Source organism: Euprymna scolopes, chromosome 19 (genome assembly GCF_053919585.1).
Source record: "Euprymna scolopes isolate OS-2025 chromosome 19, ASM5391958v1, whole genome shotgun sequence".
In the NCBI taxonomy this organism is placed as follows: Eukaryota; Metazoa; Mollusca; class Cephalopoda; order Sepiida; family Sepiolidae; genus Euprymna; species Euprymna scolopes.
Genome location: NC_136500.1, coordinates 82,788,275 through 82,809,309, shown reverse-complemented (window position 1 = coordinate 82,809,309; position 21,035 = coordinate 82,788,275). Strand labels below are relative to the sequence as shown.

Genomic DNA, 21,035 nt, shown 5'->3' with positions numbered 1-21,035 from the left:
GGGTTTCAACAAATCTCAGAGAAAATTTGATGAATATAGATGAATTTTATCCTTTCTTCAGTGTAATTATGCAGTAAGCATAAGTATGGATTTTAGAAAGGAATTACAGCAGAACCCCGGGATACAGCATTAAAAATTAGTAAAAAAAACACAGTACAGTATATAATACACATGTATATAATCAAATAACATTATAAATGACACCGTAAGGTGGGGCAACTACCGTAACCAGGGGCCAGAAAAAACCGTATCCTAGAGCCACCGTATCCTAGAGCCACCGTATCCCAGAGTTCTACTATATTTGATATCCTATTTATAGGACAGTGAGACATAATGGGTTAATCCCAACATACTTGCTTGACAGACAGGACAACAAGATCTTGGAAGAACGGAAAGTGCCTGGTTCGGTCCGCAGTCGATGGGTGGACATTTTTGAAATTCACACACGGTTTTTCCACCAATTTCACATTCACAGGTTGTACACTCGTCAGGAAACCATGTCTGACCAATCTGAAGGATAATAAAAGATCAAGAATCAAGCGAAATGTTTAGACTAACATATGAAAGTTGCGAAATGTTTAGACTAACATATGAAAGTTGCGAAATGTTTAGACTAACATATGAAAGTTGCGAAATGTTTAGACTAACATATGAAAGTTGCGAAATGTTTAGACTAACATATAAAAGTTGCGAAATGTTTAGACTAACATATGAAAGTTGCGAAATGTTTAGACTAACATATGAAAGTTGCGAAATGTTTAGACTAACATATGAAAGTTGCGAAATGTTTAGACTAACATATGAAAGTTGCGAAATGTTTAGACTAACATATGAAAGTTGCGAAATGTTTAGACTAACATATGAAAGTTGCGAAATGTTTAGACTAACATATAAAAGTTGCGAAATGTTTAGACTAACATATGAAAGTTGCGAAATGTTTAGACTAACATATGAAAGTTGCGAAATGTTTAGACTAACATATAAAAGTTGCGAAATGTTTAGACTAACATATGAAAGTTGCGAAATGTTTAGACTAACATATGAAAGTTGCGAAATGTTTAGACTAACATATGAAAGTTGCGAAATGTTTAGACTAACATATGAAAGTTGCGAAATGTTTAGACTAACATATGAAAGTTGCGAAATGTTTAGACTAACATATAAAAGTTGCGAAATGTTTAGACTAACATATAAAAGTTGCGAAATGTTTAGACTAACATATGAAAGTTGCGAACACACAAATGTCAAAGACATCTTTCAATACAATCATTATTTGCTCTGCATGAAAAATAGTTATAAATAAATTTTTGTTTTGTTGGGCTTCACGGCATGTCAGCCCTTTGGATCATTTTATGCAGAGTATCTATGTTTTCAGCACGTGATATCCTTTAAATATAATCATATCCTATTTGATACTTGTTTTCTTTAAACGCACAGAAAATATATTTCCATATTTAATAACATTGTTGCGTGCCACAACAATGTAGCCAAAGCTGTTTGGTTCTCCTCCTATAATCAGCATAGCTTTCTGGCCATCACATTCCAAAAGGTTGCCAACCCCTGAATTAGAGGATTGTGTACTTTTTTTTATTTTCAATTACTTTTAGAGTAGATTGGAAGCCCAAAAAGGTTATACAGTTAGGATCTTTTTTGCATGAGTATTAGGAATAGCGTATGCATTTCTACACTGAGAATGGATTTTTTTTTTTTTGGGGGGGGGTTGCTTGTATTTTGTTCGATTTATTGAATACTGCTGCACTGGCTGTTGCGTTATTTCTATATAGATGCGTATATGCAAATAACAGACTTTTTATTTTAATAGTAAAACTTTTGGTTCTTATTTAGAATTCAACCTAATTAAAAAAAGCAAAAATACAGAAAAATCTTTATGCTGTCCGTACCCATCATGGAACGAAGATGTCATATTCCTAAAAATCATGTAAATTGACCAAGTAGTTTTATTTTTAACTAAGAAAATCAAATTTTATGAGAAAACAAAACGGGACTGACTGTCTTGTGTCGTCATCCTTAAAATAAAAAAAAAAATAGAAAAAGGGCAGATAAGTCTACAATAATTCAAACTTGCGAGAACAGTTTTGTAATGCTACTGATTTCACATTAATCACTGTAAATTATTTTTAAATAATTTCCTTATGGAAAATAAAACTACTTGATGAATTTACATAATTTTTGGAATATGACATTTCCGTTTTGTAACAGGTACGTATATCAAAGATGTTTTCTGTAGTTTCGTTTTTTTTTTTTTTAATTAGGTTGAATTCTAGATAAGGTCCAGAGTATTTTCTTTACTAAAAATCAATGAAATTTATGAAAGTGCATAGTGTTCTATTTACGATTCAACTCAAGCAAAAGTTTAAAAATCCGGTGTTATAAAAAAGGAGACCTTTTTACCATTGCTTATTTTAGGGTGCTTCAAATCTATTTGATCCTAATAGTTTTATGTAAAAATATATATATATTGGCGGCTAGAGAATACAAAGATGTGACTGAAAATAAAAGAAAAAGTGAGTAAGAGTTATTAAATGTACATCACTAAAGATTGAGAAAATTTATATAAACTTTAAATACCGCCTCTTCTTTTTAAAGAAGAGAGACTGCTAATCTCTCTAATCTGTTGTTATTTTCATGCTATGTGCTTGACCGAGTACCAGTCTATGATTCCTGCATGTAAAAGCTTCAACCACTTTAAATAATTTTCCTTATTGCCTCTGTATATCTAAAAACTAAACAGAACTTCTATAAACATAGTTTATTTTCAATACCACGGGGCTGCTCCTCGGCTGACTATAACATGGTTGTTTTCAAGTCTAATGTTAACAAATTCTTGTTGAGCCATCTTCTTAAGTAATCAAATTCTGCTCCGTTTCAACAATGGTTACGAATCCTTACAGTGTTGTCCCACACTCCACCTGACTAACTCATTAACTTTGAGTGACCTTTGGCCTTTGATAAGCCGTGACCCGTTAGTAGATAAAAATAAAAGATCCCTCTTACATATTTGCCGACATATTTTATGAATCTGCAAACTTTAAACAAACAAATTAAATACCTAAAAGACGCATATGATGATGCCTGATAACATCCGAAGACCTTATAAACACGATATTACCATTTTTATACCGTTTTGAAACCAAGTTTTGAGAGGGAAATTATTTAAGAGGAGTTGGGGAAGGGGAGATATGTTTTAGCGGGAAGTCCATAGTTTTGAAATTCAGACACTGTTTGAAATGTAAAAACCGAAACAGCAATTTGGCATAAGGAATTTTATTGTGGAAGAGTTTGTGTTATTTTACAAGCGACCGTAGTTATTGGACTAGAAAAGATTTTTTAAATCTTTTTTACTTGGATTCACCTGGATTTACAGGAGGGCATCCTAAGTAGGGAGTTGTGCAGCAAGATGCTTGCTTATGAGCAGGAAGGGAATTCCAAAGGTTAGTAGCTTGAGGAAAGAATCTATTAGAGTAGAAAGTTCTCTAACGTTTGGTTTGGTTTGGTTTGGTTTGGTTTGGTTTGGTTGTTTTACGGCATATCAACCCTTTTTGGGTTATTTAATGCCAAATCCAATTATTTTGGAAATAGTATTCATGTTGCATCCAATTATTTAGTAGAAGGTTTTTTATTCTTCAAACTCTTTGTATCTTCAATCGCTAGTTTGCAGTGTTTGGTTTGGTTGTTTTGTAGTGGATTTTATCCGTTTTTGTTCCTTCATCTGCAGAACATGAATGAGTTTTGCAATGGGAGAGAGAAAAGGGTTATAGTATTAATGTTTTGTACATTTTACGTTAGGAAATCAGTCAAAAAGTGGAGGAGATAGAAAGAGAAATAGGAAGTGGGAAGAAGGAAAAGGGGGAAAGGTGGGTTGTTTGTTCCGTTTTTTTTTTTTTTTTTTTTTTTTTTTTCCGTCTAAGGAAGCCAATATCTTCAGACAGCCTGATCTGGTGGCACCAATCCGACATTTGGGGAGCTCTGAAAAATTCACTGTGATGAAAAGCACTTGAAGATCTGATGAAAATATAAAATTTTATCACAGAAATATATACGGGTGTGTGTTGGTGTGAAATATATACGTGTGTGTGTGTTGGTGTGAGTATATGAATATGTGTATGCACATGTGTAAGAATGTATGTGTGCAAATACGAGATTCAATGTGTATATATAGAAATATAACTGTGTATGTTTTTGCTCCCTTCATCATTTCCCTCTCTTCCTCTCCTCTCCAACTAAAACTATTTGAAAATACAATTCATTCATTTTTTTTTCAGTATACTTAATCTGGCCTGAAGATACTGAACTTGGGATAGTTGCCGCTGAAACATGTATGCACATATGTAGCCAATAATGTTTGTATAAATAAGGGAATTTATGGTACAAAAAAGAAAATATGGAAATGAGAGGATAGGAAAATGGAAGTTTTATAAATAAATTGCGCTCGGATAACAGTTTATTTAGAGTTTTCCATTTTTATTTAATGTCTTGCTGGTTTAAGTTTGGACTAAATATCTTCAGTCGCATTCAATTTTTCATTGGACTAGTGGTCTCCGTGTGACATGCATTTCAGTTAATTCATAGTCTAACTACTTTTTAGCTATTCAATAATGATGAAGAAGCAAATATTTATGACTGTTTCTATAACTGTTTGCCATTATAATTCTATAGCTGTTTATTATAAATAATAATTGCATAATGACGTTGACAAACTGGTTCTCGTTAGATCACCAAAGTTAAGCAACATTTACCTTGGTCAGTATCAGATGGGTTGTGATGATGACAGATTTAAAGACTACGCATGACTTCCACCGATCTCTTTACATGGCTTGTTGCACTATGTTATCTTAAAAAATTTTTTTTTGACATATAAATTTAATAAGCTTCCTTCCGCCTTGACAGACTATGGATGCCCACTGTAAGGGTGCCTGTGTGTGAAATTTTTGTGGCAAGAGTTGCGCAACCTCCAACCACGCCTCTCCTGAGTCGACATTGTTATATAACAGTGGCAAGTGGAGGTTCCGAACGACTGGAAACAAATACCGAGATAAGTGGAAAGCACATACAGCGCCTAGAATTCTCAAATGGTCACCCATCTGGTACTAACAAGGCTTAACGTTGCTTAACTTTGGTGAGCTGACGAGAACCGGTGTGTCAACGTGATTCTGCCGTACTATAATTGTTCGTCAAGGTTGTGTTCTCTGTGATATAACCGCATTGAAGCGGTGATTGAGGCTGAAAGCGGCTACATTGAATAGATGTCAGCTCTACTACATAATCAAGTTACCTGAATTGATTTTTTCAATAGAAGTTTTAAAATAAAGTTGTAATGTTGTTTTATTTAGGGCGACAAATTTATCGTTCCACCCTGTATTTATTTATTTATTTTTTTTTAATATTTAGCATGACTCGACCGAAGATTGAACCCCAGCGTCCCGACCCATTGGATATATCAAACATAAGCGAAATGTAAGAATAAGGAAACTAATGTAAAACAACATTTCAATTAGTTTTATTCGTCTTTACCCAAGGCCATTCTTATAGCAGGCCAAAATTTGGAGTCTTAGACTGGAGGTATGATTTACGGTCGGTTAGCAATCTTTTTAACTGCTAATACTTAACTGCCATTGCTCTGAGAAAATTTCATACCTAAAGGATTCTAACCATCGACATAATTAAGTACAAATTTTTCTATAAAAAAGAATCTCTCATTAAAAAAAAAAAATCACCAAAATGAAATATTCATCTGCCTTTTTTTATTCAAACCAATGTTTCTTCATTTTTTTGTTTTTGTTTTGTTTTGTTTTTATATTTCAGATCCCACCAAACAAGATGCATTGGTTCAGAGATGTAAAAGGCTACCGTGAATTAGGGATCAGATTTATAGGAACATCCTAAGTGGGAGTTGTGCAGCAGCAAGATGTTTTTTTTTTTTTTCACATTACATTCAAATTTATGTATGTTGGTACAATCAGGAAGCAGGGAGAGGATTCCAAAGGCAAGCAGCTCGGGGAAATAAGCTATTAAAGTAGAAAGCCTTCTGCTATTTGGGGACCTCAGCTTTGAAGTGGTGAGATTTTGTTGCTTGTTGCAGAGGGCATAATAAATAATTGTTCGTCAAGTTTGTGTTCTCCGTGATATAAGCGTTGTTAAAATTTTAAAATGAAATACGTGTGATATACGTTTATAAGGCAAATTACAATCTAATATTTTGTAAAATAAACAACCATTTATTTGAAAATGCTAAGAAAACCAACAAAATGCGATTTCTTTTTTTTTTTAGTAAATAAAAATAGTGTTTATTTAAATACAGATTTTATGTTTGCAAAGAAACCTTCTTCAGGTAGGAATATATTAAAGTGTTTTTATTTTTCTTCTTCATCGTTCCGTTAAAATCAATAATTCCACATAATACCCCAGCATCAGAATTTATATATATATATATATATATATATATATATATATATAATTTTTTTCACCATGGTGGTAAATAAAAGAATACAGTAGTAGAGAAAAAATATATAAAATTCTTATGATAGCGTATTATGTCGAAATATAAATTTTAAACAAATAATTGTTTGTTTATTTTACAAAATATTGCGTTGTAATTTGGTTTCTAAACGTATTTCATACATATTTCATTTTAAATAATTGTTAATAATTGTCAGATTTACTCCTTGTGGTTAATATTTTGTACACGAAACACATAATAACATCAAACTAATCCCACAGAGGAATTTTCCTTTTGTTCTTAACTGCTATACAAATTATCTTAGAAAATGCACACCACCTCCAATAAAAGACTCTTGTTAAATGATCGACTAGCCTGTTATATGGATGGCCTTGTGCTGACCTCAAAAGAAAAAAGAAAATGTAACATTAAGGAGGTTAATTCTTGTTTTTTGTTGTTTTTGATTTTTTTGTTAATGTAGAGAATCTAAATGACTGACCTTCTGTACACGTCCACGGTAGAGGCACGTAGAGGTCAAAGCGGAAATACACTTCTCACAGCACTCACCCTCCAGTTTGATACTTTGTTCATCGGCCCGGCATCTCAGAGGTTGGCACTCAGTTAAGCTGCACTGAATGGTTCCTCCCTAGAAGAAAGAAAGAATAAAACAGAAAAAATAAACAAAAGAAATTTTTAAAAATTTATTAATATATAAAAAATTAGAATACTTGATATTCTATTAGTTATTCACTAGTGAGATCCGTGGAAATTCCACAAGGGATTCATTTATATGTAATATATTGATGTTGGCATTTTGTAGATGTTCAATGTAAATGGAGACGCTCTGATATTATTGTAGCTTTTTTGTTAAAACTGAAAAAGTATTTATCTGAGCTAGCATGAACACCCATGAAAGCCTGGTCATAAAGTACGCTTAAATATGATATTTTAATTCTTGCAGATTTTGTATATATTATTATAGAGTTAATGTTCGATTTATTTTTATAGATTACTAGCATGGGCGCCCGGCGTTGAGGTACATGACACGGAAGAATTTTCAGAGGTTTTCAATTTGACCATGGAAGTTTATTAATCACATTTTGGTTCAACCAATATTGTGTCGTCCTAGCAGAGTGACAAGGAGTTCCATCTTCCATAAATAGGGAGTTAACTTGGTTCATTTTACCATTTGAGAATATTGGTAGGAGTCCTTCATGTAATATTGAAACGTATTTACCAGAATTGACGTTTCCTTCGCACTCTACCAGATCTGAGCAACCACCACTCCAAATTGCACCCCATACCATAACTGAGAAACCCCTAAGTTTCAGCGTTGGCTGCAGTGTTTTAAAGTAAAACTCTTGTTGAGGGAGCCTCCAAACCCATACCTTTCCACTATGGGGAAATAATACAGATCTTGACTCAGAGAAAATGACATTGGTCCAAAAGGACATAGGTCTCTCCAGCATCTCATGAGCCCAATCTTTTCTGCACTTGATATTGGCAGGATGATGAAGGGGTTTCCTTCTTGCAGTTCTACCATAGTAGCCCAACTTGTGAAGATACCTGACAGCTGTTCTGGGATTGAAACCAGCTTGTGTTGTAATATCAGAAGCTTTGCGCTGAGAATCTTCAACATTTCTTTTCACAAGATGCACGGTTCTTTCAGAAGGCTCAGGCCAATCTAGATGAGGTTTTGTGCACTCTTTGTCCTCTCTTGTGAATTGTATGATCACTCTGTTAACAGCACAGAGGAGGGATATTGAAAGATGTCCTGCTTTTGTTTTGACTAAGACCACCTTCATATTGACCCACGATTCGTCCTCGCAGAAATTCTGATAGGTCTGATAATTCTTTGGTTTGTGGAATGCTTCAATGTTGTTAGATGCAATTTAAATGAGATACTCTAAGCTATTTCAGCACTATTCTTATCTGTAAATATAAATACACATATATTAATCTTGGGAAAAATATTTATATTAGTGTCTATTCTTTTCTGGCATGTCTGTATATAAATTGCATTAAAGTATCCCAACACAATGAAAATACAATGAAAGATGTTGTGAATCACGTACATGTAAATGTAGTTTACTTTGCCTAGGAATCTGATGCAGCAACCATATAAAGATGGCAAGCTGTTCGAGGAGTCTTGTCTAAGTACAAACAGAAGTGAGGGAATACCCAGAATGGCAGTCTGTCTGACTGTGTAATTGATTGCACATCCAAGCTATGAAAAAGGCTAAATTTGTTCTTTTTAATTTGCATGTGACAGGAATTTGATTGTTTGTTTTTCTGAAAATAGTGCATTTTCTTGTTATTTAGTAGGAATTGAAGGAAGATAAATTCCTCATAATTCTGAGTCTACAACTATGGCACAATGACGTAGCTCCCACTTTGGAGGAGTTGGGGGCTTTTACATTAATAAATCTTGTGCCTAACTTGTTCTGTACTTGTGAAGTGAAAACGTGTCATGCAGGTGCTTTGTGATTTTTAAAATGTTAGAATATATCGACCAGGTTTGACTAACAAGTGTTTATGAAAATTATGGTCAGACTTGCATGCAGGTAGCTGAATTTGAAAAAACAAAACATTTCTCTCTCTCTCTCTCTCTCTCTCTCTCTCTCTCTCTCTCTCTTGCTCTCTCGTTCTTGCTCTGTTTTTCTCTTTCGCTCCCTTTCTCTCCCTTTCAATGAAGAGAGAATTGAATATGATTGTATCGTTTTAAACAATTGGAGCTTGTATCTCATATGCAACAGAGAAGATAGCAATTTTGTGTGCATGCATTGGTTAACGATTAAATATGCTCCTCCATTGTTAATATAAAATAAATTTTATATTTTTATAAAAATGTATTTGTTCACTATTTTTGAACAAGCATTCAATTTAAGCATGCGGTCTCTGCCATTAATGCTGACGATGAAAATTCTGTCTGTAATGATGCGATGAAGACTCAAGAAACAACCCATCCCAGCCGGTTATAGCCGACATCTCAACCTGTTGCTGTTTCCATGTGTCTATCGTCTGATATCATGTCTAACACCATGGAGCTGGTTTCCTCAACCAAGTAATACTCCTCGGAAACGATAGTCTCATACAACAATGTTGAAAATGCTGATGACTGTGATTTATGTTGATGTGACAAAATATCGAAAGTATTTTCTCTAGTATCTGGTTGGAAAGCTTTGAGATCACACGGTGAGCATAGGAAGGTATTAACAGAGATTATGGCTAAGATCAGGGTTGAGTAGATCCATTGGTGGGGAAAGCATGATAATCAGGGCTTTATCCACTTGTTTGGGAACAACTCTCATTCCATCTGCATCTTAAAATAGCTTTTTAAAAAATTCAACACATTTCCAACATTATTTTCAAATATGTCTCTGTTTATTTGTCTCCTCACTGCTGGACCGACACCTTTAAATGGCAGTAATTTGAAAATAATTCCGACCTGGCCAAAGTATTTTCTGGAAGGAATTAAATCGAATTACATTTTATTGTTACTAATAACATGCTGCAACGATCCACAAAATTATATATTAGACTAGCAAGGCTACCCGATGTTACTCAGGTCAAAAGTATATTTCTATTAAAAATTCTATTTCTATCCATCTTTCTTTCCTCCTCCCTGCTTTCCCTCTCTTTCTCCCCACCCTCTTTCTTTTCCACCCGACCCATTCCTCTCTTTGGACATACACAGATAGGATGGATGTTACTTCTCTTTAGTTAGACTATGTGCATAGTTTGGCTGTAAAATCGACCCCTTCCTGACGAAATCTGTGCTAGTTTATGGTCAAAGAATGAATATTTTTTTCTAAATCTGACATATTATTCATCCGAAGCAATACTGAACAAGAAAATACTAACTTTGTGGCCGTTTCTTTGTCGCTATTGATTTTTAGCCGGACATATAAACATACACACAGGCAAATGTCCTTCATGTTATAGATTTATTTATCTCTTGTGAATGATTCATCACAAGTAACTGGTTACGTTAATCAAAACTTGGGTGGGCTAGGGTAGAGTCTGTATTTTCTTCTCAGTAGAACAAGTGTGGAAGTAAATGCAATATATTTGACAGAATTTTTTTTTTTTTTTTTTTTACACAGTGATCACCACTTATCAAGGCCCGGAAGCCACTCAGGGATAAGGGTTATTGCAAGTACATCACGTTAGTGAGGAGATTTTATGAAGTGTTTAATTAGGGGGGGGGCGGTTCATAAGGAATTTGTTAACATTAGACTTAAAGACATCCAAGTTGTAGTCCGGAGGGAAGCAGGCAGACGGAACAGAGTTCCACAGGCGTGCAGTTCTAAGAAAGAAGCTTTGCTCATGAAATCCGCGTTTTGATTTAGGCACAGATATAGAGTGGGGGAAATTTTTCACAGTGGATTCAGCTAGACGGGTGATTTTCGTGAAAGTTTGGCGAGGGGGGACCAGAGATTGGAGTTCAGACGAGCACCTGCCATGAAAATAACGATAAAACAAGGATAGGCTCGCAACGTCTCTTCTGTGGGAGAGGGGTTGCAGGGTAGAGAAAAGGGCATCCCCCACTAAACCACGAAGTCTATTTTGTACTCTGTCAAGGCATGATAGGCTGTTTTTGGCAGCTCCTGCCCAGATATGGCAACAGTATTCCATCCTTGGCCGTACTTGGCTTTTATATAGATAGAGAATTGCATCAGTAGTGAGATATCTTCTGGAGCGGTAGAAGGATCCCACCATCTTTCCTGCGACCTTGGCAACAGACTTGATGTACGTGTTCCATTTCAGATCAGGAGTAAAGGTCAAACCCAGAAGCTTGTCAAAACACGGGGCCTCACCCAGACGAGAGCCATCCATCACAATTGATGCCAGCTGGGGATCAGAGCGTTGATGATGTAAGGATAGGAGTTTGGTTTTAGATGCATTAAAGGTAACTAGCCACATCTTCCCCCACTGAACCACGCGCTCGAGATCAGAGGAGAGAGAATCAGAGAGAACTTCGTCATTTACAGCCTTTGATGTGTTGCCGTAGATGGTCGTGTCATCAGCATAGATGTCAACGAATGATTTAAGTATGTGTTTAGGGAGTTGAATTCAGTTTCATAGTGTGTCAACTATTACAACAATCATGCTGTACCATCCTTCTTAGTAAATGTGTAAGAGCATCACTTACCAGGCACTGACATACAATGCAAGGAGTGTCAGGATCTTCCCATACATCACCATCTTCAAAGTATTTATCCAAGACATCATAATAACAGGCTGAAAGAAAACAAAAAAGATAAATACAAAATACTAAATTAGAAATATAAACTATATAAAACTAGCAATAAACTGAATAATAAATAAACTAATGTACACAAACTATACAAAATAATTAATAATAAATATAAATTATATAAACTAAATAAATAAATAAAATAGATTAAATAATTATTTCAATTAATAAACAAAAATAATAAAATAAAGAATAAACTAATGAATATAAACTATAGAAAATAAAATAAAGAAAGTAATATGAACTAAATAAACAAAATATATAAACTATATAAAATGAATAATAAACTACATCTATTAATGAACATAAACTATAAAAAATAAAATTATAATGAATATAAATTATATTAAATAAATGAATAAAAAATCAAATCATAAAGTATTTTAATTAATAAACTAAATAAATTAATGTATATAAACTATAAAAACTAAATAAATAATGCATAAAAACTATATAAAATAAATAAATTGATAAAATGAAAAACTATATAAAATAGATAAATTGATAAAATGAATCAAATAATCAATTATTTTAACAAAGTAATAAATTAATAAACTGACAAATATAAACTATATAAAATGAATAAAATTAAAAGAAAAACTAAATAAACTAATAAGAAGAGTTTGACAGTGGCTAAGTGATTAACTGGAAACCTGAATGTGCCGGGTTCGAACCCAGTTTTTTCCACAGAAACATTTTTATTAAACTTACAAAGGAAGGGGGTAAATAAAACAAATTCAAATACAAAATGAAAATAAAAAGTAATTATGTAAGTAATAAACTAATAAATATAAAATAAATAAATTATGAATAAACAAAGTAAATATAAACTATAGAAACAAATAATAACCGAAATAAATTAACAAAAATAATTAACTGATAAAAACTATGTAAATAAAGTACAATAATAAAATAATAAACATACCCGACATAAAATAATTATTAAACTACATAAATTGATTAAATAATGAATTAATAAAAATATAAATTACATAAAATAATTATTAAACTACATAAATTGACTAAATAATGAATTAATAAAAATATAACTTACATAAAATAATCATTAAACTACATAAATTGACTAAATAATGAATTAATAAAAATATAACTTACATAAAATAATTATTAAACTACATAAATTGACTAAATAATGAATTAATAAAAATATAACTTACATAAAATAATTATTAAACTACATAAATTGACTAAATAATGAATTCATAAAAATATAAATTACATAAAATAAATAGTTGACTAAATAATAGATTAATAAACTAAATAAATATAAACTGCATAAAATAAATTAGAAAAATGTGTTGAGCACTGTTGAAATAAATACTGAAAAATTGATATGTTAGTGCTTATACATATACATAAGTTATACATATACATAAGTTATACATATACATAAGTTATACTCATGGTTAACCATTTTGGAATTTTAGGTGCTGTAAGTTTTCTCCACTTATCTCAGTATTGCTTCTAGTCGTCCTGAATTTCCACTTGCCACTCAGGAGAGGTGTGGTTAGATATTGCACAACTCTTGCCACAAAAATTCCATGCGCAGGCACATTTACAGTGGGTATCCATAGTCTGTCAAACTGAAGTAAGCTACCATATAAGTTATAGTTTTGTTGCAATATTTTCGGTATAACTATGAAGGTGTGGTTACAAAATTTAGGTTATATTTTTAAAACAGGGGTGATAAGACCTGACTAATGATATGGAACCATACCCTGTTACCAACCAATCATAAACCAGAATCACTCCATGAAATGTACCGATTTTCTTAAGAATTCCTGCACAACTTTTCGTCTTTGCATGAGAAGAGACTTTGCTCTTTGTCTCAAAACTTCTTCAACTTGGCTGCCTACTAGAAACTATGCTTCGTCTTAGTCTGCAAGTTTTTACAATTCAAAGTTTCTGAATTAATGCTTCCATTTTGTTTGGAACAGCATTTCTCCTCTTTTCTGAAACTAAAATCGTTTACTACTCAAAAGTTCTTATTTTTTATTTATTTATTTATTTTTTTTACTTCTTTTGTAGATTGATCCCCACCTTCCCATAATGATGTATAGTTTCAAACTAGATTACTCATGGTACTTGGATAAGTATGCTTCATTTGGATCAAGGATAGGAGGTGTGAACGCCATCACACAAAAAAAAGGGTCACTATTTTGATGCTTAAGTACTTTGTAAATCTATGTAGTTCTCGAATTTAATTAATCATGCAAAGGAACCATTCCAATGGTGAAAAGATTGGTCAGTATCAAATCCTACCTGGACATACAGGACAGCAAGTTCCTGGAATTCGCTTCTGTATAGATTCTGGACACAACGGTTCCGGACAAACATCTTTCATGCAGATCCAATTATAGGATTCCTAAAGAAAAAAAAAAACAAAAAAAAAACAGATGTCTGTTTAAAAACTACATTACAGACATTTTGGGAGAGAATGTAAATATTTACTTGTGATGAAACCGCTCCAGTAGATATCTCACTGCTGATGTAATTCTCTACCTGTATAAGAGCCAGGTACGTCCAAGGATGGAGTACTGTTGCCACATCTAGGCAAGATCTGCTAGAAGCACCTTATTCTGCTCTGACAAAATAGTACAAAATAAACTTTGTAATCTAGTGGGGGATGCCCCTTTTCTCTTCCCTGCAACCCCTTTCCCACAGAAGAGACGTTGCAAACCTGTCTGCTTTATCGTTATTTTTATGGCATGTGCTCTTCTGAGCTCCAATCTATGGTCCCCCCTCGCCAAACTTCCATGAAAAACACTCATTTGGTTGAAACCAATATCAATAATTTCCACCACTCTTTATCTGTCACTAAACTTAAACGTAGATTCCATGAACAAAGCTTCTTTTTCAGAACTTCACGCCTGTGGAGCTCTCTTCCGTTTCCGTGCTTTCCAGCTAACTACAATATGGTCATGAACAAGTTCTTGATGAGCTGTCTCCTTAATCCAATTTACCAAATTTACACTACTAACGATTACTACGATATTGTCTCGTTGACTACTGTGCACTCATTAACCTTTATTCTCGAGTGGCCTTCGGGCCTTGAGAAGTGGTGATTCATATGTAAAAAAAAAAAAAAAATACATCTTCAGAAAAATAGCCGATTTTTTACAAGCTTCTTTAAACCGATTTTGCCTTTGTCAGACTAGTGCATATTTTGTAGAAAGATATTTTCACTCACAATATATATATATATATATATATATATATATATATATATATATATATATATATATTTTAACTCTTGTTCATCCCAAACAAGACTTATTGCCACTTGGACGTAAGGGGCTACTATTTGGAAGTATGTCTACAGGAAACTATGTATTTAAACTTCTGCATGTCAGTACAGTCAGGCAAGCAGGAAATCGAGAGGGAATTCCAAAATCTAGCAGTCAGATGGAAAAAGCTATAAGAATAAGAAGGCTTTCTGGCATCTAGGGACCTCCACAGTGAAGGGGTGAAATTTTACTCTTGTTCAATCAAAACAAAACTTATTGCCACTTGAGGCCAGCTGAGGGGCTACTATTTCGGACCATGTTTACAGGGGGACTATTTGAGGAGATGAGCTAGATATTTATTTACATTACATTTATACTTCTGCATGTTAGTAAAGTCAGAGAACCAGCCCAAGAGAAGGTTTTCCGGCATCTACGGATCTCAACAGTGAAGAGGTGAGATTTTGCTGCTTATCAAGTCAGTCGGGAGTATGTACGTTGAGGGAGCACACATGCTCTAAGTTCATCTGAACACATTCCATTAAAATACTTGTAAAATAGGCACAGGGATACAACACTGTGGCGATGGGACAGAGGTTGAAGCTTGGCTGACAGTACAGGGCTCTATTAGATTTGAGACTCTTTATTTGGACCCTATCTAAAAGCAAGAGACAAGTGGCAGATGCATCAACAATCCTTTATGTATGGGTGAATTGTGACTTTGTAAATATATAAGATACTCCCTGGTGTGAGTAATTTTCTAGTACGGTAAAGGGAGCCCACCTTCTTTGCAGCAGCATTGGCAATACCCTCGATGTATTTGTTTCAATTCATGTTGCCTGGAGTTTGAAGGATGAAATGCCACTTGCTGTGGTACATTTAACCCCTCCAAACACCAGCACGAAGTACTGCAATTTCATCAGTTGACCCAGGAACGGTTTCTTGGAGGACTTGGAGTGTGTAAAAGCTCAGATCTAGAAAAAAAAATTATTATCTAACCAGCATTGTTAGAATTTCAGGAATCTTCAGTCAGAATGATTGAATTTCTATGTGAGACCTTATTTGGAATGTAGTCATTTTAGAAAAGGATAGTTAGGAGTGTGTACGGAGAAATTATAGAGCGATAGTGCGAATAGGGAACACTAGCATTTCTGCTGGATAGCAAAGGAATAGTATTAAAAAGAAAACAAAAAACTAAAAAAAAATAATTAAATGGAAAATTTTTTGAAAACCTTTTTTCCATACCAAAGACTCTGATTTTTATGTAAAACAAAAAAAAAAAAAAAAAACCCAAAAAGTCAGTTTTCTTTCAATTAAAAAATTGACACGTTTTTACCCATTAGAATTTATTCTGTACATATCAAGTCATTCCATAAGTTCTGTCCGAATTTTAATTTAAACACGTTTAACGTTGTTAAATTTTGTTTGACAGGAAAAATTTTAATTTAATTTTTTTTGTGGAAATCGCTCCAGACAAGGCATGAAGCAACTTTATCTATGGTGCTAACAAGAGCGAAAATGATTATTCAGAAGACAGGAGATGTCTATTGATCTTAGTCTTGAAAAAGACCAACATTTAGGAGGAAAACAGTCAACAAGAAAAGAGTTCCATAACCTTGCAGTTCTTGGAAAGAAGCTACTGGAATAGGAAGCTGTATTATAATGAGGTAGCCAGCTGGAACAAAGGAAGCAGGGAATAAATAAGTCAATTCTGAAGAATTATACAGGGTGGAACGATAAATTTGTCGCCCTACAGAAAACAACACTACAGCTTTATTTTAAAACTTTTATTGAAAAAAATCAATTCAGGTAACTTGATTATGTAATGGAGCTGACATCTATTCTTTGTAGCCACTTTCAACCTCAATCACCACTTCAATACGGGTCTGGAATTGGAAGCATGCCTTTTCTATAAGCACTGGTGGGAACTCGGCGAATACTCGGCAGATGGCAGCAATCAGGCTGACTTTGGTGTTGTGGGAGGTCATGTTGGTGATGTTCTCAATGTATAACTAAACGAAGTAGTTCAGCATGTTCAAGTCAGAGGAAGAGGGGAGGCTAGTGAGAGAACAGTGCAAAGTCGTAGCACTCCTTCTAAAGCCAAACGTGGGTCTCTTTGGATTTATGGGCCAGCGCCGAATCCTGCTACCACACCTACCCAGGGTCCGCCAGCGACCATCTAATTGCACCAGGGGATCACCACAGTCTTCAGCATATCCAGGTACACTTTGGTTTTGACTTTCAAACCGACTTCGAAGATGTGAGGTTGCATGATGTGACTCACTTGAAACCACACCAAAGACCATAACCGTGGCCGGAAACTTTTTTTCATCACCCTGTGCACATTCCTGTTATTCGTAGCAATCCAGCAATGCATTTTGAGGGTGCTGGCAATGGTCCTGTTGTCATAACTTGGATCGGTAGAGAGCATGAGTTGTACAGTGGCGCATCTCCGATCACGCTCATTGAACATTGTGTTACTTTCAGGCATGATAGAAGGCTCCTATCGCTGTTGGGATTTGTACACAACTGGCCAAATAGTAGATGGTCTGCAACAAAAAAAAATGAAACTGGGTTTCATCAAACGGAAATGGAATCATGTCGTCTTTTCTAGGGCGACAATTTTATCGTTCCACTCTGTATATGATATATAAGTATTTATAGAAAAAAAAATAGATTAGTAACATCAAATCTGTAAGAGAGAGGTTGCAGAGAAGAAAAAAAAATGAAACCAATCAAATTACAGATATTTTTCTGTACCTAATTAAATGCTTTCAAATGGGATAGAAATTTGCCGACTTAAATATGACAACGGTACTCCATACATGGTCTGATAATAGATTTGTACAAATAGAGAAAAAAACCCTGTTTAAATGATAAAAAGAACTGACTTTGCAAGAAGCAGAAAGAGTAATGGATCTAATATATGAACTCCAGAAGAGATTTGATGAGAAAGAAAAACCAAGAAATTTCTGAGTTGATTTCTCCGTAAGAGATTTACGGCACATAATGCTTTATGAGTTAAAAAAAAAAAAGGCTGCAGCTGCAATGGCTTAAAAATGTTCAGCTTATAAGAGAAAGAACGTACAGAGGATGGTTTACAAAATGACTCTCTAATGAACTTATAGCACTTGTGTAACCCTGACATACATATCCCTGACTAAGACGATAAGCAGCAAAATGTAATGTGAACAGACATCTCGCTGCTCAACTCCCCACAGTCCCCTGTTAGACACGATCCCAAATAGTAGACCTTTACATTCCAAGTGGCAATATATCTTGTTTAGGGGTGAAAAAAGGTTACTGTTGCAATAGCTCAAAATATTCATTCAACTTATGAAGAAAGAACGTGCAGAAGGTGGTTTGTAAACTTCAATAATAGAAATTTAATCCTCAAACAGAACGTCCAGCTAAATTTTATAAAGAGTTCCTTATAGTATTTGAACACACTGAACTTATTAAAATTTATTTACAGGAAAAATTAAGTCAATTCTAGTCTCTAATGTAAGAGTAAAACTTTAAACTTGATTTAGTTTCAACATAAGACTGAAATCAATTTAAATATTGAAGAGTAAATACTTAAGGACTTACCTTACATTCACAATAGAAACACGGGTCTTCAGGGCGGGGATGAATTATTTCACCTATCATTTCTCGTGTACAATTGGAACCAACTAAATCCAGAACATAAGAGAAAGAAAGAAATTATACACATACACGTATTTGTGTAAATATGATTTTTTAAAATTATATCTCACCTACTTTTTATATACTAATCCTTAATTTATGCTCTGTAATTACATTAATTACAGAGCATATAACAAACAAATGACAAAAGTCTAAATTCCAAATTTAATGATGTTGACCATCTTACAATTTATTTCTTTAATAACAATGACATTCATAATTCTTGACAGCAAGGGTAACTGGTAAGAATGGTAATTGCAACTTCTCTTCTAATTTTCGGATTTTGTAATCATGCCCAAATACTTTTTATTTTCTTTTAATGGATTGATAGTTGCTGTTTCTTCTGAGGAGTTAAGGGCAAAATAGATTCATTGTTTGATATAATTAAATCAATGATTTTGCGCTACAAAACAGTTGCTGTCAAGAATTGTAAATGTCAACATAATTAAAGGAATAAATTATAAGATGGTCAACATCATGAAATTTGAAATATACTTTTGTCATTTGTTTATTTATATATATATATATATATATATATATAATATATATATATATATATATATACTATATATATATATATATATATAATATATATATATATATAGTATATATATATATATATAATATATATATAACACCAAAAGATGGCGGAAATGAGCAAGCATGGCTTTGGAAGTCTTTTTACCCGAATATGATGTTAGCATGTTAAAAATATACCTTTTGTTGTAAAAATCTAATGGAAAAACGTCAGAAGAAGTTGGTGGGGACAGGATATTTTTATTGACACATAAATCGTAAAATTGCCTTCCCACTAATGAAACAGCTATAATAGAAAAAATCCAGGAAATAAATGAAGGTTATAAAAAAAGAAAACGTGAGTCTTTGAATTTTCAACAAAATTTGCACTATATATATATATATATATATATATATATATATATATATATATATATATATATATATACACTAATGTTATAATATGTGTATGTAAATATTTCATGCATTGTGAATAGTGTGTGAAAGTGGGAGTTTTACTTCTGTTTGGAAGATGAATGTACATAAATCTCAAGTCAGTTTGAATTGTTTAAGGCAGAACTAAGCATGTAAAAGAGAACGGGAAGAATGAGGCAGCCTTAAACATGATGTGCAAATTTACTGTACATGCGCTCGGCAAATGTGTTGGGGTGGAGGAAGGAGCCGTTAAATACGAGGAAGAATAAATAAGATCTTTAATGAGGTTAACTTTTTGGCTACCATTTTTTTTTTTTACCCAATCTTTTGGACAGTTTTATTTCTATTTTATTTTTTTTTAATTGCAAGATTCACTTTAGAACCCTGCCGAAACATGGTACATTCTTCTGAATTTTATTAAAAAAAAAAAAAAATCAATATACTTGAACTTATATATATGCATGGAAAAGTCAGGGAACTTATACAAAATTTTCAAAATTAACCTTTTATTAAACTACAGGGATAAATTGAAATGACCAAATTTGGATGATTTTTGTTATTCTTAGTTAACAACGATCATGAAACAGCGACAATGAAAGTGTCTCTTCATAAATTCGTTCCCAGTTTTCGTGAGAGTAGGGGTAGAGTTGAGTGCGAGAGTAAAAATTCCTCGCTCACTTCCTTTACTTATAACCGATCAAAACTAAATATCGAACAGAATTGAATATCATTTTTTTAAAAATCGATCAGAAATACAATAATGAGTGACAGCAGGAGGGCCTATTGTAATACTATTGACGTTACTCCCACAAGTGTTAGGGGAAAAAAAGAGAGAAAATAACAATGAAGAGAATAAAAAGATTATATAAACACCTCGTGCACGTATGTATAAAGACTTTTATTTGCTTTATTGATTGCTCACTAGGGAAAACATTACAATTGGGCAAATCTCTCAAGGAGTTTCCCCTATGCTTAGTTTCCTGTAATATCACCTAGAATAGCGCTATGACCTCGCCCTCTAACAAGGATATGTAACTATCTTCATTATCTGTCAATTATAAGGCTAACAAAGCTTAAAGGGACTCCACAGCCAGCGTTCACTCTACTGGACTCCAAACAGAATAGCCAAAAGATAAGCTCTTCAAGAGCTCAATAAGGAAGGAAGGGGCTACAAAGCTGGCTGACAATGAAGATGGATGAAAACTTAGATGTGGGGAATGTATATTTGAATGGTGAAGATATTGAGTTTGTTCAGATGTTTTGTTGCCTTGATGATACGACTGGAACACAGGGTGGAGCAGGTGCTAGTGTGATTGCAAGCATTAGAAGAGAATGGAATAAGTCCAGAGAACTTCTGCCATCGCTAACCAGCAGAGCGTTACCACTGTTGACCAACAGTCTAGCCCCAAACATTCATGAAATTAAACACATTATT

At 33.6% G+C, this 21,035-nt stretch overlaps 1 protein-coding gene across 4 annotated transcripts in view; it reads right to left on the bottom strand.

Annotated features, from left to right (window-relative positions):
• LOC145239792 (uncharacterized) overlaps positions 1-21,035 on the bottom strand; it is a 364,141-nt gene that overhangs the window by 27,760 nt on the left and 315,346 nt on the right. For all 4 annotated transcript variants that reach the window (XM_080103293.1, XM_080103291.1, XM_080103294.1 and 1 more), the window contains 5 exons: positions 18,554-18,636; positions 14,001-14,103; positions 11,613-11,701; positions 6,957-7,103; positions 354-510 (listed from right to left, as the gene is read on the bottom strand). In XM_080103293.1, the coding sequence (XP_079959419.1) occupies positions 354-510; positions 6,957-7,103; positions 11,613-11,701; positions 14,001-14,103; positions 18,554-18,636 (579 nt within the window). The remainder of the gene's footprint in view (positions 1-353; positions 511-6,956; positions 7,104-11,612; positions 11,702-14,000; positions 14,104-18,553; positions 18,637-21,035) is intronic.